A 22638-nucleotide genomic window follows, 5' to 3' on the forward strand; every position below is an offset into this window, starting at 1 on the left:
CTCATTTTGTTTAAAATATTTTTTTTGGGGTCTCGATAAAAAATCAGCTCCATCGAATATCATTAAGGGTGTTTACAAAACATCAAATTTCGCTTCAAAATTTAGGCTAGCAATTGAGAAAATATGGACATTTCATAAACACTCTTCACGATATCTGATGGAGCTGATTTTTTCAAGGATCTTAAAATAAATATTTTGAATAAAATGAGCAGTTCCAATTATCTTTATTGAACGCAAAACGGGCCCAAAAGCCCGCTGTACTTGTTGTACCAGTAGCACAGTTCTTATTCTTTTCACCAATCGTAAGATTTCATTCTGGTACATCAAATACATGTTCCTATCCTCATTCCAATCTTGTCTAACTTTGATAACTCCCCATTCTCGACCCGTAACTTGTTTGTTCCGGAAACACGTCTTCCCATTCCATCTATTCTCGAATCTCCTTTTTAACGGTCAAAGAGCTCATAACTCAGTTGATCTCACTGGTGTCTACAACAGATGCTTAGGATCATTCGATCAGCACGACCTTGAGCTATGGGCCATCCGAGAGGTGGGCCACAAATTTGCTTTTTCTTCCTTCTCTTCTCGGTAAAAAGTGATCACCGCTCCTCATTCAAGCAATGATGTAGCCGAACCGCTGTAATCGTCGCTGCTGCTGGAACTGGTAGCTTTGGTCGAGATCCAGATTCTGAGAATAGTGATTGAGAGCGTGTTCGAATCAACACCATAGTACTAGATTTTAGAGAAGATCCAGTACACTAAAAAAACTCTGTAAATGGGAACTCAGGAAAGAAATTCGTGGAAATGGGTACATTTATTTGGATAAATTACCGGTCAGTCCAGGTAATTGGCCCTTATTCCCAAGAACTCCAGTCCAATTTTAAAATGCACCATCAAAAAGAGGCCCACATTTTTTTACGTAAACTTGCAAGTAAATAAAATCCACCATCAATAAGGGACAATTTTTGTACTGGCCCGTAAGTTATCCCTTTTCTTTTCCGTCGTTTCCCTTTTCTTTGATTTTCCCTCTCCAATTCGAAAATCTGTTTTGTTTTTTTTTTTCTCCCCTATAAATGTAGGATCAAAATATTTGTTCTCACCTGAAAACCCGAGTCCTACCCAAATAAGTCCACACATTCAACTGCACAATCTATTCTGTTCCCTACAACAGTCATTTCCTTGAGGGTCCCCATTCCTATATTAGTTGATCAAGGCAGAAACATCTCCAAACACCCTTCTAGAGATCAAAATAGCAATTTTGCCAAGTGGGTTTTCTTGAAGAACATGGAAGACATGTATACAGCATGTGCCAGATAAATGCTAATGATGCCAGGAGGGTCTCTTGGCAAGGGTGATAAGCAACATAAGCGTGTGTGGATACCCGCCTATCAAATTGGAGTGTCTACAACATGTCATTTTATTTGATCATAGGCGGCGGACCCGACTACTAACTATTTTTTATTAGGGTTAGATTCATCTAATTTTTTCATCTCAAGTACATGCGAATACGCCAAACAGTTAGTATTCTTTAGCATGTCAGCTATTTATTAGAGTAAAAGATATAAGGTGACTTAACTAATCATATAAGAGTTTAAGGAATTAATCCAATTATATACGTTGGACAAGTTTCACACATACCTGAATGTCGAGTATCTAGCACGAGTCTTTTATCCCCTGTTTTTTTTTTTGCTCAGCAAACAAAACTTTTTATTAAACTCGAAAGGGTACATCGATGAGGAAACCAAAAGTACAAAGATCTATCCAACCAAAGTTGGATAAAACACCCTCAAATACTTACTCTACACCTTCACTTTTCGTATCCCAACCAAATAACCTTTAAATAAGACATTTGGCTTATTTTTTTGTTCTTATTCAAATTTTTTTCGCATTTGTTAGTTTTTCGTCAATTTTATGAGGATTATTGCTTTGTCATGACGAGAGAATCTAAAAAGTAAAAAATTACGATCAAAATCTAATTTTTGTTTAAGAAAGACGAAAATAAGCCAATAAGTCAATTTTTTCGTTTTTATTCAAAAAAAATTGAATTTCGATCGTAATTTTTTATTTTTTAGCTTCCACTCGTCATGACAAAGCAATAATCCTCAAAAAGTTGACGAAAAACTAACAAATACGAAAATAATTTAAATAAAGACAAAAAATAAGCCAAATGACTTATTTAGCCAAATGATGCCTAATTCAGTCAAAAGTCCTTAAAATTATTGGTCAACCACCAAAATGGAGGAATAATAAAATTGTGGAAAAGTTCTGAAGGTTAGGTCATGACCAAGAAAAATGTCAGTGCATGATTTTCTATGGCGTCGGTAAATTACCTGAGAACTTCCCTAGTCACCCCAAAAATAATACTCCATCCGTCTCTTTTTTAGAGTTCAATATTTCATTTTAAGTTGTCCCTTAATAAGTGGGTAAAAGTTGATACATTTTTTATTTTACCCCTAAAAGTAAATTTTATTTTGAAAAATTAATAAGTAAAAATATAACGATGATATCTCTATAGAGTGTAATTATAAAAAATTGAGGTAAAAATTGATATGAAAGGTGTAATGATAAAGTCGCCTTAATAAGTTGGAGTTACGAAACTAGACACTTAAAAGGGACGGATGGAGTACTATATAACTTCCCTGCGAGAATGTGTTGCAGCTGCCTTTTAAGACTTCCAAAAGAGTTCAAGTTCTGATAGAAGAGCTTCACAGAAATTTAAAGAACAAGTGCAATGCATATTTTGACTATACCACAAAAAGTGTTCAAAAAAGTACACCATGGAAGTTTCAACACTGTAATTTGACAAAGAAACGTGACAGCATGAACTGAATATGCACATCTTGAATTACATACACTCAAAACAAGAAAATAATAGGGGTAGTGCACGATACTCGCGTTTAAACCTATCTCGGCATAACATGAAATAAATATTCTGAAAAAAATGGCCAATAACAAGAGCACGCGCACAAACTTTATGCTTACCGTAGGCTTCTAAGACCAGACATGTGACACGACAATTCTAAATTGTTGGGGACACCGACAAGGCAAGAGACACAATATAGTATATTTTTCAATTGTAAATAACACATATATTAAATCCGCAAATACCCCACTTAACATAAAACCAAAAACTGAACCTGCTTCTACAAAATTAAGAGATGATCCATCAAACAGAGACAAATACAAGGCACAAGTTATAGTTTGTTGTACATTTTAACCCCTAAAATGAGCTTCCTACACAATGAAGTGACACCAAGCCGTGCCTCCGTACATGTCTCGGCGTAATCAGGGACGCTAGCCATTAGGTGTTAATACAAATAACTAGATGCGCCATTTGGCATGTCCCATACGCATATTTGTGCTCCCAGCGTGTTGGTGCTCTCGGCTTTTTCAACAGGATACAGCGAGCAACGCAAGTGTGTTGGTGCTTCATAGGTAGGACTCCAACAGAGGTAATAGTAGATGGCCTTTGCGAAACTCGCAATAGGCTCCTGAACTCGTGCCACAGAACAGAGAGCGAATAGCACTTGCATCACTCTCAGTCACAACCTCTACGAAATCACAAATGCTGAAAGCCTCAATAATCTGGACCTCGAAATTGGCATCAATCAATCTAACCATGTTCAGTTGGTAAGCTCGTGATATCCAAGTACTGTTAATACAATCTTTTCGACGGCCAAAGCCGATCAAACAAAAAAAGACCACCACAAAAGCCAATCAAAAAAAAAAAGACCACCACCAAAGCCAAGAAAACCAAAATCGAATCCCTTTTTGCCGGCTTTTTTTTCGACTTCTTTTCATCATTTATTGTTGGAGAATGATCGGCAGAGTTGTTTGTGAAAGAAGGAAGACCCAACAATGGGTCGCCAAGGAAGGACTCCTTTTCGAATGTTGCTAATTGCCCGGTTGCTGGGATTACACCGGTGATGTAGGGATTGAACGAGACGTTGAACTTGCTAAGTTCGTTTAAATTGTTCAACTCGGTAGGGAAATCTCCAGAGAAGTTGTTGTTTGACAAATCAAGGTCCCTCAAGCACTTAATATTCCCAATTTCCCTAGGGATTTCACCCGAAAACTTGTTCTGCGAAATATTGAGCGCAGCTAGTGGCATTTGTCCAATCTCCGGAGGGAGATCACCGTAGAATCCATTGATTCCCAAGTTCAACATACTGACTTTCAGCATTTTACCAATATCAGGAGGGACTTCACCAGATAACTGATTGCTGCTGAGTTGAACATAACCGGACATCTGAAACGTCCTCACGCCACCAACGCACAGCGCGAATATACCATACCCTCTAAGCAACCGATCCCAAAGGCTTAGACAATTCTTCCTTGTAAGAAGTGTATACACAAAGCTAAATGGAGGGTAATCCGCCGGAATCCACCTCCTCATCGCCAGGCATTCACCTGAAGCAACTGTCACCCTATCGTTTCTGCGATTTTGCTCAAAAGTTGGAGTTGCATTGAGGCCAATGATGTTGTGAGACAAGTTCAACACCTTGAGGCCATGGCACTGCCCTAAGTCGGTTGGTAATCTACCGCCAATAGTGTTACTGGAGAGGTCCAGGTGGTTGAGGGCAGTTAAGGTGGAGAAGTTTCCGAATATGTCGCCGGAGATTTCGCTGCTGGAGAGGTTGACACCGGTGACACGGCCGCCGGAGCAGGTGATTCCGGGCCAGGCACATGGGGACAAAGTCTGACTTTTGTTCCATTCAGAGTATCCACCTTGGTTTACGCGATTGTGCTCTTCGAGGAAGATTTTCAAGTTCAGCAGTGCCTTTTTGTCAGACTCCAATGTATCTCCAGTAACAGCAGTACCTAACAAAAGTTCAGACTTGAGGACATAGCAGAACAGTGGAAATGGAATCTCATCAAGAAAAAGCCAAGATTAATGGAATCCCATTCAAGTGCAAACATCAACAATAGCTATTGGGCACGTATCAAATTCAAGTCCAAGCAACAAAATCCATGAACACTTTCACCCTCAACAAAACCCGTGATCGACAGTAATCAAATAAAAGTCCTGCTAACAAAATCCATCACCATGTGATATTAATACATGAGCTTATTGAGAAAAATATCCATGTCATACCATTATACCGAAACCTCAATCATGGGTGCATATGCTAGGAGTACTCTTTGACCATAAGAAAAAAAGAATTGAGTTAGAAAAACATTGATAACCACTGAGGGCTCTAATTCTGAACTGATCAAACAGCAAATACTGCAAAACCAACACATGGGTAGATTTTCTTGCATAGCTATTCAGAAAAGCTTGATCATACAACCCAAGTAGATACGAAAACAGAAGATTACTCAGACGGGGAAAATTTGATTAGTACCTGAAATCAAGATCAAGAAAAAGACTAATTCGACACAACCAGCCCCGACTTTGTTTTCTGACATGATTAGCAACCCTTCCTCGGAATGGGAGAGTTTTCTGTCTTTCTAAATCTCAAGTTATAAGAACTTTGATGTGTAGTTTCCAATTTTAAATCATTCTTTGGTCAATTTTCTTGCTGTTTCCTAATTTTCTGATTTCTATCCAATCGACGGGAAATCGACAGAGAAATGATATCGTGACTTGCTGGAATGTGGGTGTGAAAAGTAGAGTCTGGTTCGTTGCCGTATTTCAGAACTTCTTTGGAAACAAACAATGAAGTGGATGGATTGTAGAAGAAGACTAACAAAATGGGCTTTATTAATCTCCAAAGTAGAAGAACAATCAATTAAGATAATCGAGTGAACAATTACAAGTTATAACTACTCCTAGAAAAGAAAAGATAAAGGCCTATTGACGTTGTTTGTGTGTCCTTCAAACTGTCTTGATCTTGATTATAAATAGAAGCCTTTTTAAGTTTGAATTTGAATCTTCCCTCCGAGATGGCAGTTAAATTCTTCTTTCCAATTCTGTAACTTCCACGTACAATGAGTAAACCACGTCTGGAAAAAAAACTGTAACTTCCACGTACAATGAGTAACCCACGTCTGGAAAAAAAACTAACTCTTTGATCGTGGCCAACTGCTCCTTTGATCATGGGGGAGTTGGATATACCCCCTTCTGACACCTGTCACTTGATCGAAAGAAGAAACAATTCATATAATATTCATTAACCAATCACTCGACGGGTGAATAATCCTTAAAACTTTATCACAATTTTGTTGATATTAATCAAGTTTAACCAACTTAAACCTACTTTATTAAGGCGAACCAAAATCACCTTTCATCTTTCCAATTTTACCCTTGCCACGTGTCGTCCAATCGACGGGTAAAAGAAAATCACAATTATGGAACAAACACTTGCCTAACTTGTACGAATGAAATCCTCTCGCTCTCTTGTAAAGTTCCTCATGTTGTTCCTCGAGGGAGGAATTTTCTGGTGCCAGGCGGATATATCCCACATGATACCCGTTCGGTACATCCGGGTCATCCAATACACTTTTGGACGGCCCCATCATGACCTGATTTGATCCATATTGTTCAATCAAAAAATTTAGATCGACCGGGCATCGGCATCCGTCTGAAGGAAATGTAATTGTCACAAGAAAAATAGACAATCAGATACCTGCCAGTTCATTTGTCATCAAACATATATTACTCGATTTTATGCAGTTAACCTAATTTTTTAATTTGAGGACTAACTGTTCAGACTTCAGATCAAGTGTGATTCCCTAGGGTTGAATACAACAATATTCAAATTTCCGATTGACCGAAAAAAAAGAAAGAATACAAATAATTTTCCCTCGCAAATTATTCGTATTAGACCATTTATACGTGTGATTAAAGAAGGAATTAAATGCAGAAAAGATTCTAAATAATTCACACCTTGCATTCAGATCGCCATCGCGGTCGCCAACCATCTCCGTCGCCAGGGAACGTCAAAATTTGCCTGCACCAACACAGAAGTCGACACACACAGAAGTCGACACCTGGCACTCATCCATTGGAGCACAACTCTAGCAGTTGCAGCTCCAGCTCCAGCTCTTCCAAGGAGATAATCGATGGCAAGGTTCGGCCAAGTTGTGGACATACCCGCGGTTACCCGGGTTCGGCGAATTCCGAAGTTTGTCCAGGCTTATTATCAATACCTACCGTAGAGACTCGTATTTTTTAAAATCTCTTAAAGGATTTATAATGTTAAAAAAAAAAATCTTGACTAAATGTGAAATTTCTTGAATTTATTTGAATTGGGAATTTAAGTGATAAGGATTGAAAGTGGAGGGAGTGCAAGTGTGATTAGTGTGTGTGTGTCCTAGTATATATATGTGTGTATAGGGATGTAGGGGATTAAAATCCCCAATCCCACTCTCTCTCTAACTCCCGGCCTCTCTCCCCTCTCTCGGCTCCTCTCCCTCTCTCACTCCATAACTCAAAAACTCCACCCAAAACTCAAAACCCAAGACAATCAACCTCCAATCCATCGTCTACGCGCGTATTCGGAGCTCGTACATCGTTGGCTAGCGCTCGGTGGAGGTGTATTGCTCTCGAAGTCGATTTTGGAAGCTAGGGCTCGATCCCTCGTGGGGTTCGGCTTTGATGCTCGAGGTAGGGATTTCTATCTTTCTCTATATGTTTATGGGATGATTCGGTGTCCAAAACTTGCGTTGGATCATTGTTTGGAGGCCTCGTGTTTGCCTTTGAAAGCTGTCAAAATCGTGCTGAAAAATCCAGGTGCTACATGTACCAGTATTTACCCGGTACATGTAGCAAACCCAGATTTCTTTGATTTTTTGTTCATTAGCTACATGTAGCACCCTTAACCGCTACATGTAGCAAACTCAAATTATACATTTTGTTCGCTGGTTACATGTAGCACCATTAACTCAAATTATACCTTCTGTTCGCTGGCTACATGTAGCGCCTTAATCTTGCTACATGTACCAAACTGGAAAATTTTAAAAAGTTTCCTCTTCCATGGTTTGGACCCCTGATCACTTTCAATACCCCCTCGACACTTTCAAACCACTTCTTAACACGGTTACTTGTATCTCAATGATTGCTTGAGTTGCTCTCGTGTCTTCGGACCCTTGTTTTTTGGGAATTCAAAATATGAGATTAACTTGAAATAATGCCAAATAGTGTTTATGCATTAGAACGATTTTGGGAGCTTTAAGACATGTTTATATGATGATGCAAGTCTGATGTATATATTTTCTAGTGTGATATTGAGATTTGTGAATTGAAGAATATGATGGGATGACGAATTAGACGTTATGAACTTGTCGCACGCCGAGGTTGATTGCTAAGTAGAAAGTTGGATAAATCATGAATGAAATATGATCAGTTTACACTTGGTGCCATGTAGTGCGAGGGATCAACTTAGATAACGAGTTTTGAAACAATACGGAAGTAGGAGTTAATATGTGAACCGTCTGTTTAACATCGATATCTCTTATTTACATTCTTCAAGTTAGAGTCTTGGAAATACATAGGATGAAAAGCGATACGAATGATGTGATGTGGACGCACGGGGTCCCGAATGCCCGGACATGAATAAAAAGGTTCTTAGTGGATGCACGGGGTCCTGAATGCCCGGACATGAACGAAATGGTTTTGGAGGACGCACGGGGTCCCGAATGCCCGGACAAAAATGAAAGGTTTCTAGTGGACGCACGGGGTCCCGAATGCCCGGACAGAAATAAAAGGTTTCTAGTGGACGCACGGGGTCCCGAATGCCCGGACATAAACGAAAGGTTTCTCATGGACGCACGGGGTCCCGAATGCCCGAAATTGTATTGAAAGAGAAAATGGTTAATACTTGAGATGTACAAGACAAATTGATTATGTTCTAAAAGAAAATTCAGTGTTATGTTCGTATTATTCTACAGGGAGATATATTCATTGTCATTAGTTCATTTGTATTCGTTGTACATATTTATTATTGCTCTTGTATTACGGTTTGTGGATGATCATCATATATCCTTATAGATTGAGGCACAATGGGTAACATATGAGAATTTAATTTTGCGTAGTGTTGGTCAAGTGATGGTTGAGGACAAGCAATGGTTTAATTAGAATGATTTGAGTAGATTTCTACCATTAGTTGACTTGTGAGTTATTGAGGATACTCTTATAAGATTTGATTTCTTTGTTTTGTTATAAAGTGCTCCTTCGTCGTGGAAGACTCATATTACTATTATTATTGTTTTTTATATATTCTGCTGTATTCATTCACCCTTGGTGCATGTTTCTTCGCATTTTCATATAGTTTAAGTATAGAACTCTCTACTGGGCTAGTGTAGCTCAACCTAATCTTTCTTTTCAAGTTCAAATGCTGGATAGTAGCTTGCATGCATTGCGTGTTTGAAAGTGAAAGACTTTTGGAAGATAATTGTTTTAGTTACTTGGTCATCGTTTGTAAAGGATTTTATTTTGTTAAAGATGGATTTGTAACTATACATTCTAGAAATTTCTCTTAACTAAACCGTTTGGAACTTAATGGTTTGCTTGTACATGTATTTAAGTTTTTCTTTGGGGCCAGAGTGCCAAAGTTGTATAACGCCAATCATGGGGACTTGTTTTGTAAAGATTAACCTATGGGAACTCTTTTGGGTATAAATTATGACATGTGAGGATCTTTTATCAAAAAGGATTATTTATTTATGTTGAAAATCGAGGGCGTGACACCTACCATGCAATGGCGACGGCAGAAATTGAGGGGCTATTGTAGTAGGCCGAACCAAATGGCTCGGACCCATGTCCAACAAGTACAGACCGAGGTTATTTCGAGGGAGGCGGTAGTACCCTTGATGCCTAGGTTTGGCGATGACCGGAGCTCAGGGAAAGGTCCCCTCCACTTACCCGACACCTCGGCCGAGAAGAGAGTCCTCCAGTTCGGCTGATGTCAAGATAAATGAGTTCGTCGCTTCTTCCCCCCTTCAAGTTGCCCGCCCTGGGGCTCGGCCGAAGACGGGGCTCAGCAATACCACGTACCAGCGTACCACCCCACGCGCTGAAGCGGTTATGCCAAAAGATAATGATTGGCGCACATAGGGGTGCCAGTTCACACCAAAAATGGTTACTATATCTTATCAGTGATGTCACAATGACGTTAGCCGACTCATGCAAGGCACATGCCTGTATTTGGAGAGCAAGCTAAGCAGACTCTATAAATACCAAGCAAAGCAGCCCTAAAGAGATACATACTTCTACTGTTCTACACCAGAACTCCCACACAAAAACCCTAGTCTCTTGTTTTGCTCTCTGCACATTCTCATCCTCTCGCCGGAGGACCTTGCAGGGCAAATTAACCCGGCTAGGTCTTAGTCGTGCGTTCATTGTGCAGGTTAGGGCAAGAAGGCTAGGCAACTCTTGAACCGATTGAAGAGGAGCTCAGACCAAGGATCATCGAGTCACACAATGCACTACAGCACCCTTGGGTCCAAATTTATTATATACTCCGGATCATCCATGTAGACTTCTCATGTAGGACGAATCTACAGAAAGTATAAAATGTTGGTGGGTAAAGAGAGATTCACACACAAACATTTAAAAAAAAAAAAAAAACTCTACTTTTATTAGCCTCACGAAATTACATAAACACATCACACGTTTCTCACACTCACTCTCTCACAATCACATACTCCACAACAGGGCTGGGGGAAACCCCCTTGGAAGGGTCCCTCTCTCTCTCTCTCTCTCTCTCTCTCTCTCAAAATTCTCACACATTATACCATACCTACGCACAAACATTATACAACACACACAAAACATTTATACCAGAAGACTCAAACAATTCACTACCCCATAGCTAAGATCTCAAACCCCAACTCCGGTACCCAGACAACCCCATGTTCTGGCTTGGCCCACTCATGACATGCTCCCATCTCCCTCTCTGCTACTTTGTCTCCGCAATTGAAATTCGGTAGACTTTATCCCACATCACTAATCCAAGTCACCCGAACTTAGTTATTATATTCTTGAGGCCACTTGGTTATTATATTCTAGAGGCCACTTCGCCTGTTGCACATTGATTTTATGTTGGAACTCTTCAAGAAATTTAACATAGTATCAGAGCTGGATCTTGGATAGCCTCACCTCGCGTGGTCGAGTCTCCGTTCGCCTGAGTCAAATCTCATGGTCTGAAAATACATCAGAACATCAGTACGGAATTGGGTAAGGAGGGTTTTGGTGGGTGAGAATGTGCGGTGCATCTCAGCCATTCACTTCATAAGTGGTTCTGCTCCTACTTATGTGCATCTCATTTCCCCACGTTTTTCTGAAGCTAAAACATATGACCCTATAAACTGGAGCAACACATTTGGCACTTTTTTCCTGATGCTGAACATAAAGGCCCTAAACTCACACTTTATTTACCAATAAAGCTATAAATATACATGAGTTGCAAATGAGTTTTGTGGGCTACCTCGGGTCTTACAAAAATGATTCGAACCACCTATTATTTTTAAAACATTTTTTTATAGAGCCTTTTAGAAAATCAGTTCATCCCGGTATCGGCAAAGTTTTTTTCTGAATTTATGGGATGAAATTACTTAACTACTTAATTTCGCTCCTACAAATTAAGAAAAAAACCTTAGCGATATCGGTTGAGCTGATTTTTTATAGGACTCCATAAAAAATTGTTTTAAAAATAATGGACGGTTCGAATCATTTATGTAAGACCCGAGATGGGCCCCACAAAACTTATATATACATGATATATATATTGCGTATGTACACATAGCAATACTCGAAAGGTCACTGGTTATGAAATGGTTTTCGGCGATTCGTATGCCAAATTCTCGAAAGTCGTGCCCTTTAATTTGATAAACTAGCTGTTTATTCTTTTCACCAATCGAAAGATTTCATTCTGGTACATCAAATACATGTTCCTATCCTCATTCCAATCTTGTCTAACTTTGATAACTCCCCATTCTCGACCCGTAACTTGTTTGTTCCGGAAACACATCTTCCCATTCCATCTTTTCTCGAATCTCCTTTTTAACGGTCAAAGAGCTCATAACCCAGTTGATCTCACTGGTGTCTACAACAGATGCTTAGGATTAAGGGTCATCATCGCGCCGGGCCGATAGAGCTTTTTCTTTTTGGCTGGCCGGGCTACCTACCATAAATGAAGCCCAAGCCCGGCCTACGGGCTAGCCCAATTGGCGGGCCGGCGGGCCAACCTGCGGGCTTAAATTTCCTTGGGCAAAACTAAACTAAGGGAAAAAAGAAAGGGTTTTGTGGGATTTCGGGCTAGTAGGCGGGCCTTTGGGCGGGCTGCCAGGCAGGCTCACAGGTAGGGCCTACGGGCGGGCCGAGTAAAAATTCATAGGCCCGAGCCCGCCCATTACAAACTACAGGCCGGGCTAACCCGCCCGTTTTACGGGCTCGGACCGAGTAACCACCCGACGGACCGGGCGGGTTTTGTGCGGGTCGCGGGCCTTCGGGCTAAATGATGACCCTTACTTAGGATCATTTGATCAGCACGACCTTGAGCTATGGGCCATCCAAGAGGTGGGCCACAAAATTTGCTTTTTCTTCCTTCTCTTCTCTGTAAAAAAAGTGATCACCGCTCCTCATTCAAGCAATGATGTAGCTGAACCGCTGTAATCGTAATCGTAGCTTCTGCTGGAACTGGTAGCTTTGGTCGAGATCCAGATTCTGAGAATAGTGATCGAGAGCGTGTTCGAATCACCACCATAGTACTAGATTTTAGAGAAGATCCAGTACACTAAAAAAACTCTATATATGGGTAACTGAGGAAAGAAATTCGTGGGAATGGGTACATTTATTTACTTTTATTGTCCTAACGTGTTCGAAAGAACGTGTTCGAAAGGGGGGAAAAAAATTACTAATAGCTTTCCAACTCATTTTTCTTTCGATAAATTACCGGTCAGTCCAAGTAATTGGCCCTTATTCCCAAGAACTCCAGCCCAATTTAAAAATGCACCATCAATAAGGGGCAATTTTTAGATTGTCCCGTAAGTTATCCCTTTTCTTTTCCATCATTTTTCTTTGATTTTCCCTCTCCAATCCGAAATCCGAAAATCTGTTTTTTTTTTTTTTTCCTCCCCTATGAATATAGGATCAAAAAAATTGTTCTCACCTGAAAACCCGAGCCCTACCCAAAGAAGTCCACACATTCAACTGCACAATCTATTCTGTCCCCTACAACAGTCATTTCCTTGAGGGTCACCCCATTCCAATATTAGTTGATCAAGGCAGAAACATCTCCAAACACCCTTCTAGAGATCAAAATAGCAATTTTGCCCAAGTGGGTTTTCTTGAAGAACACGGAAGACATGTATACAGCTTGTGCCAGATAAATGCTAATGATGCCAGGAGGGTCTCTTGGCAAGGTTGATAAGCACCATATTACCGTGTGTGGATACCCACCTATCAAATTGGATTATCTGCAACATGTCATTTTATTTGATCATAGGCGGCGGACCCGACTACTAATTTGTGCGATACGCCCATAACCACCGCCGGGTTAGGGCCTATGTGACATGAATTGGGACACGAGTGTTAAATGCAATTTTATTGGGGTTATATTCGTCTAATTTTTCATCTCAAGTACATGCGAATACGTCAATCGGTTATATTCTTCAATATGTTAGCTATTTATTAGAGTAAAAGATACAAGGTGACTTAACTAATCATACAAGAGTTTCAGGAATTAATCCAATTATATGCGTCAGACAAGTTTCACACATCCTGAATGTCGAGTATCTAGCACGAGTCTTTTATCCCCAGTTCTTAGGACTCATTCAGCTAAATAAGTCATTTGACTTATTTTTTTTATCCTTATTCAATTTTTTTTCACATTTGTTAGTTTTTCGTCGATTTTATGAGGATTATTACTTTGTCATGACGAGAGAAATCTAAAAAGTAAAAAATAAAGATCAAAATCCATTTTTTTTTAAAGAAAGACGAAAATAAGCCAATAAGCCAATTTTATTCAAAAAATTGGATTTCGATTGTAATTTTTTATTTTTTAGATTCCTCTCGTCATGACAAAGCAATAATCCTCAAAAAAATCGACGAAAAAGTAACAAATACGAAAAGAAAAAAAAAGAAAGAAAAGAAAGAAGCCAAATGACTTATTTAGCCGAATGAGGCCTAATTCAGTCAAAAGTCCTTAAAATTATTGGTCAACCACCAAAATGGAGGAATAATAAAATTGTGGGAAAGCTTTGAAGTTTAGGTCATGACCAAGAAAAATGTCAGTGCATAATTTTCTTTGGCATCAGTAAATTACCTGAGAACTTCCCTAGTCACCCCAAAAATAATACTCCCTCCGTCCCATTTTTTAGAGTCCAATATTTCATTTTAAGTTGTTCCTTAATAAGTGGGTAAAAGTTGATACATTTTTCATTTTATCCCTAAAAGTAAATTTTATTTTAAATAGGTAATGAGTAAAAATGTAATGATAATGTCTCCAAAGAGGGTAATTAGAAAAAATGGAGGTAAAAATTGATATGAAAGGTGTAATGATAATGTCGCCTTAATAAGTTGGAATTACGAAGCTAGACACTTAAAAATTGACGTATAGAGTAGTATATAACTTCCCTGTGAGAATGTGTTGCAGCTGCTTTTTAAGACTTCCAAAAGAGTTCAAGTTCTGATAGAAGAGCTTCACAGAAATTTACAGTACCAAGTGCAATGCATATTTTGACTATACCACAAAAAGTGTTCAAACAAGTACACCATGGAAGTTTCAACATTGTAATTTGACAAAGAAACGTGAGACATGCTTTGCATGAACTGAATATGCACATCTTGAATTACATACACTCAAAACAAGAAAATAATAGGGGTAGTGTACGATACTTGCGCTTAAATCTATCTTGGCATAACATGAAATAAATATTCTGAAAAAAATGGCAAATAACAAGAGCACGCACACAAACTTTATGCTTACCGTAGGCTTCTAAGACCAGACATGTGACACGACAATTCTAAATTGTTGGGGACACTAACAAGGCAAGAGACACAATATAGTATATTTTTCAATTGTAAATAACACATATATTAAATCCGCAAATACCCCACTTAACATAAAACCAAAAACTGAACCTGCTTCTACAAAATTAAGAGATGATCCATCAAAAAGAGACAAATACAAGGCACAAGTCATAAGTTTGTTGTACATTTTAACCCCTGAAATGAGCTTTCTACACAATGAAGTGACACCAAGCCGTGCCTCCGTACATGTCTCGGCATAATCAGGGACACTAGCCACTATGTGTTATTACAAATAACTAGATGCGCCCTCAATCCGTACATGTCTCGGCGTAATCAGGGACACTAGCCAATAGGTGTTATTACAAATAACTAGATGCGCCATTTGGCATGTCCCATATGCATACTTGTGCTCCCAGCGTGTTGGTGCTCTCGGCTTTTTCTACACGGATATGGCAACCAACGCAAGTGTGTTGGTGCTTCATAGGTAGGACTCCAACAGAGGTAATAGTAGATGGCCTTTGCGAAACTCGCAATAGGCTCCTGAACTCGTGCCATAGCACAGAGAGCGAATAGCACTTGCATCGCTCACAGTCACAACCTCAACGAAATTACAAATGCTGAAAGCCTCAATAATCTGGACCTCAAAATTGGCATGAATCAATCTAACCATGTTCAGCTGGTAAGCTCGTGATATACAAGTACTGTTAATACAATCTTACTGACCAGACAACAGAAGTATTCTACTAAAGTTGCTTCACAATTTAGCACCAAAATTGAGTAAATTCTTGTTTAGAACAATGAATGATGAATGCCCTTTATACATGAAGAATCGAAGTATCCCTTTCTGTACTATATTCAACTAGCTATCTATATGTGAAATGCAAAGGTATGGAACCTTTAATTTAAGCCTTCATCACAATGAGATGAGGGAGGAGAAGAGGATCCACAACTGCTATGCGCCTGACAGCTAGAAATCTGAATCAACATGGCTAGGACCTCCTTCATGTTTGGCCTAGCCTGTGGCATGCCCTCCGTGCACCTCACCCCAACCTTTAGTAACTCGCGCATCCCCTCCGCCGCCTCTCCAAGCCCAAAACCCAAAATTGCTACCGGTATCATAGATCGACTGAGATAACCTTTTTGCCCATTTCCCATAACCCTTCTAGCCCATTCCACCAAACACTCTTCCCCTCCATCCACTGCACGCCTCCCGGTGGCTAGCTCCATTGCTAGCACTCCAAAGCTGTAAACATCGCCTTTAGTAGTGGCTTGCCACGTCTGCCCATATTCTGGCGCAACGTATCCAACAGTCCCCGCCACCATCGTGCTAACATGGGTTCCTCCGGCATCAAAAACCCTAGCTAGGCCGAAATCTGTCACACGGGCCCTCCCGTCATTATCAAGCAAAACATTGCTAGCTTTGACGTCACGGTGTACAATACCAGGGAAGCACTCATGGTGTAGGAATACTAGGGCACGTGCCACGTCTAACGCGATATCGATCCGCCTCCGCCATGTCAGCATTGTCCGGTCAGAAACTAGATCCTCCAAGCTCCCCCCTTTCATGTACTCGTAAACCAGTAATTTTTCAGACCCGTCAAGGCACCAACCGTAGAGTGCCACGAGGTTCGGATGGGGCCACCCGAAGCTGTTTCCACTGAGAACCTCCATTTCAGCTCGGAACTCTTTTTCGCCCTCAATGCCTTCTCTTTGTAGCTTCTTCACTGCTACTTCTCTCCCATCTGGCAACACTCCTCTGTATACGGTTCCAGATCCTCCCCTGCCAATAATTCTGTCGTCCGAGAAGTTACCCGTAGCCTTCAAAATGTCAGCATGAGTAAAAGCCGTTTTGTCCAATCGGATTACCTTAACCGTGTCTGAAATCCATGGGGAAAAAGCACTTGAACTTGAAATAGAGTCATGTTGGCTATTTGTATCCCCCAAGTGATATCCGGGCATTTCTACCGGGCTTTCCACCGTGAGGCAGACCACGAGTGTCACAATTCCACACACTAAAAAGACCACCACCAAAGCCAAGAAAACCAAAATCGAATCCCTTTTTGCCGGCTTTCTTTTCAACTTCTTTTCATCATTTATTGTTGGAGAATGATCGGCAGAGTTGTTTATGAAAGAAGGAAGACTCAACAGTGGGTCGCCAAGGAAGGACTCCTTTTCAAATGTTGCTAATTGTCCGGTTGCTGGGATAACACCGGTGATGTAGCGATTGAACGAGACGTTGAACTTGCTAAGTTCGTTTAAATTGTTCAACTCGGTAGGGAAAACTCCAGAGAAGTTGTTGTTTGACAAATCAAGGTCTCTCAAGCACTTAATATTCCCAATTTCCCTAGGGATTTCACCCGAAAACTTGTTCTGCGAAATATTGAGCACAGCTAGTGGCATTTGTCCAATCTCCGGAGGGAGATCACCGTAGAATCCATTGATTCCCAAGTTCAACATACTGACTTTAAGCATTTTACCAATATCACGAGGGACTTCACCAGATAACTGATTGCTGCTGAGTTGAACATAACCAGACATCTGAAACGTCCTCACGCCATCAACGCACAGCGCAAATATACCATACCCTTTAAGCAACCGATCCCAAAGGGTTCGACAACTCTTCCTTGTAAGAAGTGTATACACAAAGCTAAATGGAGGGTAATCCGCCGGAATCCACCTCCTCATCGCCAAGCATTCGCCCGAAGCAACTGTCACCCTATCGTTTCTGCGATTTTGCTCAAAAGTTGGAGTTGCATTGAGGCCAATGTTGGTCAACTCGGGGGGGATTTTCCCGGAAAGTTGATTGTTTGCAAGGTTTAGCCATAACAAGCTCCCACAGTTTCCCAACTCTGCTGGGATTTCACCGGTTAAGGCATTGTTGGCAAGCATTAACCATAAGAGGGATGTCAAGTTTCCCAAACTTGAAGGAATTGACCCATTTAGCTTGTTGAAGGATAGATCAAGAGCTTGGAGGCTTTGCAAATTCCCGTACTCTGGAGGGATAATACTGTCAAACTCATTGTATGCAAGCATCAAGAACTTCAAGCTCTTCATTTGAGAGATTTCAACTGGTAATGGACCCGAAAAGTTGTTGAAGCTTAGATCTAATCTGGAAATATTTGGCAAGTTGAGAATTCCTGATGAGTATATCCCACCAGTGTATGAATTTGAATGCAATACAAGAAATTTGACTTGGATGAATTTCCCGAAAATTTCTTGTATGTCACCTCTAAAGTTGTTCGTGCTCAAATCCAAAAAGGCCAAGTTTGTCAATCCAAGTAGAGACTCTGGAATATCTCTGGAGAAGCTATTGTTTCCCAAATAAAGTCCTTGCAGACCCGAAATGTTGCCAATCTCCTCGGGGATCTGACCGATGAAATTGTTTCCCCACAGATTCAAAATCACCAATTCTCCACAATTTGAAATTTCCTTCGGAAACTCTCCAACAAAACCATTTTCCGACAAGTCCAAGACTTGCAGACCGCATCTCTCAGAGAAAAAATCAGGTGAAATCGGGCCAACTAACTTGTTTTCGGAAACTGAAAATTCCCGAAGCCTCACGAAACCCGGCCAGATATTGCCCGATAATCTGTTGGCACTCAGGTCAAGGAACTTCAAATTATTGCATGAATCAAATCCATTCACAATTGTGCCAGTGAAATTGTTGGTCGATAAATTGGCTACAACCAACTTATTACATATAGCCGGGAAAGTTAACTGAATTGCACCAGAAAAACGGTTTGTAGCTAAGTCAAGAATTTCCAAGTTGTTGAGTCTAGTCAAGTTAAGCTCACCACTGATGATATTGTGAGACAAGTTCAACACCTTGAGGCCATGGCACTGCCCTAAGTCGGTTGGTAATCTACCACCAATAGTGTTACTGGAGAGGTCCAGGTGGTTGAGGGCAGTTAAGGCGGAGAAGTTTCCAAATATGTTGCCGGAGATTTCGCTGCTTGAGAGGTTGACACCGGTGACACGGCCACTGGAGCAGGTGATTCCGGGCCAGGCACATGGGGACAAAGTCTGATTTTTGTTCCATTCAGAGTATTTACCTTGGTTTACGCGATTGTGCTCTTCGAGGAAGATTTTCAAGTTCAGCAGTGCCTTTTTGTCAGACTCCAATGTATCTCCAGTAACAGTAGTACCTAACAAAAGTTCAGACTTGATGACATAGCAGAACAGTGGAAATGGAATCTTATCAAGAAAAAGCCAAGATTAATGGAATCCCATTCAAGTGCAAACAACAAAATCAACAATAGCTATTGGGTAAGTATCAAATTCCAGTCCCAGCAACAAAATCCACGAACACTTTCACCCTCAACAAAACCCGTGATCGACAGTAATCAAATTCAAGTCCTGCTAACAAAATCAATCACCATGTGATATTAATACATGGCTAATTGAGAAAAATATCCATGTCATACCATTATACCGAAACCTCAATCATGGGTGCATATGCTAGGAGTACTCTTTGACCATAAGAAAAAAAGAATTGAGTTAGAAAAACATTGATAACCACTAAGGGCTCTAATTCTGAACTGATCAAACAGCAAATACTGCAAAACCAGCACATGGATAGATTTTCTTGCAAAGCTATTCAGAAAAGCTTGATCATACAACCCAAGTAGATACAAAAACAGAAGATTACTCAGACAGGGAAAATTTGATTAGTACCTGAAATCAAGATCAAGAAAAAGACTAATTCGACACAGCTAGCCCCGACTTTGTTTTTTGACATGATCAGCAACACTTCCTCTGATTCAGATATATATTAGACGAGTTCTAAAGTGATCTCATGGGGGGTTAGATTATCATCAAAAAAGCACAAGCTTTTCTTTTTCGCAAGAGCAACACAGGGTACTTGGGAAAACAGATGTATGAGAATTTGGTGGGATTCAGAGCAGAACCTGGTTTAAACAATAAGAAATATCTATGTACAATTGTGTATGGTTAGAGAGTTTGATTATTTGGGTGTGATGGGAGTTGTTTAAAGTTGAAGACTTGTATTAGTTGTTAAACTATTCTTCTGGGTGGGAAGAAGAACACACACAGAGAGAGAGCATAGAGAGCCTGTGGGGGCAGCAAAACAGCCGCCCAGTTTGACTGGTTATTCCTTCCATATATGGGGGCTCTATATTCAACCTAGAGTCAAAAGGAATGCTCTTGGCCTTCACGTCTATTTGTAGTTGGTAGTGTATTTTCTAGAAAATCCAATGACTAATTTCCACTTTTGATAATAATCATTCTTTTTTGGTCAATGGTCGTGTGCCTAACGTGTACGTGATATATTTTGCTTTGAACCGAATCATGTAATAATAAAACAAGAACACTGAATTCCATGCGCACGCTCGGAATGGGAGAGTTTTCTGTCTTTCTAAATCTCAAGTTAAGAACTTTGATGAGTAGTTTCCAATTTTAAATCATTCTTTGGTCAATTGTCTTGCCTAACTTGTACGAATGAAATACTCTCGCTCTCTTGTAAACTTCCTCATGTGGTTCCTCGAGGGAGGAATTTTCTGGTGCCGGGTGGGTATATCCCACGCGATACCCACTCGGCACATCCAGACCGCCCAATACACTTTTGGATGGCTCCATCGCGACCTGATTTGATCCATATTGTTCAATCAAAAAATTTAGATCGACCGGGCATCAATATCCGTCTGAAGGAAACGTAATTGTCACGAGAAAAATAGACAGCCAGATACCTGCCAGTTCATTTGTCGTCAAACATATATCACTCGATTAAACCTTTGCCGTTATGCAGTTAACCTAATTTTTTTAATTTGAGTCCAACAAAACTAACTGTTCAGACTTCAGATCATCAAGTGTGATTCCCAAGGGTTGAATACAATAATAATCCTCCCTCGCAAATTATTTGTATTAGACCATTTATGCGTGGGATTCAAGAACGAATTAAATGCAGAAAAGGTTCTGAATAATTCACACCTTTGCATTCAGATCGCCATCGCCGTCGCCGACCATCTCCGTCGCCAGTGAACGTCAAAATTCGCCTGCCCATGACGTCCCCACTTTAGTTGAATGGAGTATTGCTTTTGACCTTTCATGTATATTTGGTGGGCGCAATAGAGGATCTGACGTTATGACTGTTCAACGTTAAAAAAGAGAATAAATTTCTTATACCGCCACGTAGCTACGGTGTAAAGAATTATTCTCTACAAAAAAATATTTTGCACAAGAATCATTTGGCTAAGTTTTCCAAAGATTTTTAAGTTTTTTCTTATTTAAAAAAATTCTTATTTGTTAGTTTGGCGTCTAATTTTTGTAGATTATTAATTCGTACGAATCAAAAAAATAAAAATTATAAATTTTATTTATATATTTTTTAAAATATCTAAGATAAAATCCAAAAAGCTATTGTTAAACTCTTAGAACATCCACGGTGGAATAGGCAGAAGTGAATAATCAAAACATGTCATATCAAATTTTGATCATAGGCTACATCCAAAGTGCAATGTCAAGTCTCACATTGGTTATTTTTTGCTCATAATCAAAACCAATGTGTACATTGATTCCTTCCCTGAGTTTCCTCTAAACTTTTCCTACTTCATTTCACGTATATTTTTTGGAAAACTAGTTTTTGAATCTATGTTAAAAACAGTCTTTAATAAAAATATATATATTTTATGTTAAAAACAGTTTTTAATAAAAAAATTTGTGTTTGGAAAAAAATAGTTTATTTAAACAGTTTTGGAAGGAAAAAAAATAGCTGTATAAAAAATTAGGTTATGAAAAAAAATTGTGAAAAAAAAGTTTTTTTTTTAAAAAAAAATTTATAAAAAAAATGTTCATAAAAACAGTTTTTTATTAAAAAAAATTTAAAATTATTTTTTGAAAACATTGTTGAGAGAGAGAGAAAAAGTTTTTGTGTAATGATAAGTGTACTTAATTGAGAAAATATGGAAATCACTATATTTGGTTATTGACAAAAGTTTATTAGTTTTGATTATTCAAATGCCAAAATTTGATGAGTTGCTAAGAGCATCTCCAATCGGAGATGTCAAATTAGTGATGTCAATTTTTTTGAAGGCTTATGTGATATTTTGACATCTCTCATTTGACATCAAGCTCTCTTTTTTCAATCCTATGTCAAAAAAAATAAAGCTCATAAACTTAAACGAAAAAAAAAAAACCTCGAAAGGCAGTAGGCAAAATCATGTTTGATCTCAACAGAAAGTTTTCAAACTTTCCTAACAGTTACTTTTTGAAATTTGGCAGGCGAGGGATAGGCTTTCAAAATTGGCAGTAAGTTGTCAAAGCCACCTCAGCTTTGGCATGAGTGAAGGCAAATGGGTTAGATTGTGAGTTGATGTAAAAAATGACTGTTAACTTGTCCACGTCAATTTTGACATCTCCCTTTGGAGATGCTCTAAGAGCATCCTCATTGTAATAATCAAAATCAAAGAGTTGCTAAAGTTAGCAATATGTGCTTAAAAAAAGTGCTTACATTGTAATAATCAAACTTAGTAACCTTCTAACCAATAATCAAATTTGGGCATTTGCATAATCAAAACTAGTAATGTTTTTGCCAATAACCAAATTTATTAGACACCTCCTCGCCCTCCCCTTTCCTATTCACAACTTCTTCCCCAATTAAAAGGCAGTCAACATATTCATGTGATCAGTTGCCCTTTCGGCAGCTAAATGCTTCCAAATCACAGGGAAACAATACTTTATTTTGTTTTATTTCAGCTTTCAAGTATAAT

The 22638-nt window shown here is 39.4% G+C and overlaps 2 protein-coding genes across 5 annotated transcripts; both read right to left on the minus strand.

The window, feature by feature from the left end:
- Window positions 1-3066: 3066 nt before the first annotated feature.
- Window positions 3067-20993, minus strand: LOC131311463 (probable LRR receptor-like serine/threonine-protein kinase At1g74360). 3 transcript variants are annotated; one of them, XM_058338948.1, is made up of 3 exons: window positions 20879-20993; window positions 6830-6840; window positions 3067-4821 (listed from the first exon to the last, which is right to left on the minus strand). In XM_058338948.1, the coding sequence occupies exons 2-3, from the start codon at window positions 6834-6836 to the stop codon at window positions 3656-3658; spliced, it is 1173 nt and encodes a 390-aa protein (XP_058194931.1). In that variant the 5' UTR covers window positions 6837-6840; window positions 20879-20993; the 3' UTR covers window positions 3067-3655. The 3 variants fall into 3 exon arrangements, with proteins under 3 accessions (XP_058194931.1, XP_058194929.1, XP_058194928.1); XM_058338946.1 differs by lacking the exon at window positions 20879-20993 and adding an exon at window positions 9632-10881 and having other exon boundaries at window positions 6830-7092; XM_058338945.1 differs by lacking the exons at window positions 6830-6840; window positions 20879-20993 and adding an exon at window positions 5346-5621.
- On the minus strand, window positions 15293-20150 carry LOC131311458 (probable LRR receptor-like serine/threonine-protein kinase At1g74360). 2 transcript variants are annotated; one of them, XM_058338936.1, is made up of 3 exons: window positions 19589-20150; window positions 15810-19059; window positions 15293-15548 (listed from the first exon to the last, which is right to left on the minus strand). In XM_058338936.1, exons 1-2 carry the CDS (start codon window positions 19650-19652, stop codon window positions 15812-15814), a joined length of 3312 nt encoding a protein of 1103 aa, XP_058194919.1. In that variant the 5' UTR covers window positions 19653-20150; the 3' UTR covers window positions 15293-15548; window positions 15810-15811. The 2 variants fall into 2 exon arrangements, with proteins under 2 accessions (XP_058194919.1, XP_058194918.1); XM_058338935.1 differs by lacking the exon at window positions 15293-15548 and having other exon boundaries at window positions 15675-19059; window positions 19589-20149.
- Window positions 20994-22638: the final 1645 nt, after the last annotated feature.

The sequence above is a fragment of the Rhododendron vialii genome, chromosome 12a (genome assembly GCF_030253575.1).
Source record: "Rhododendron vialii isolate Sample 1 chromosome 12a, ASM3025357v1".
Lineage (NCBI taxonomy): Eukaryota > Viridiplantae > Streptophyta > Magnoliopsida > Ericales > Ericaceae > Rhododendron > Rhododendron vialii.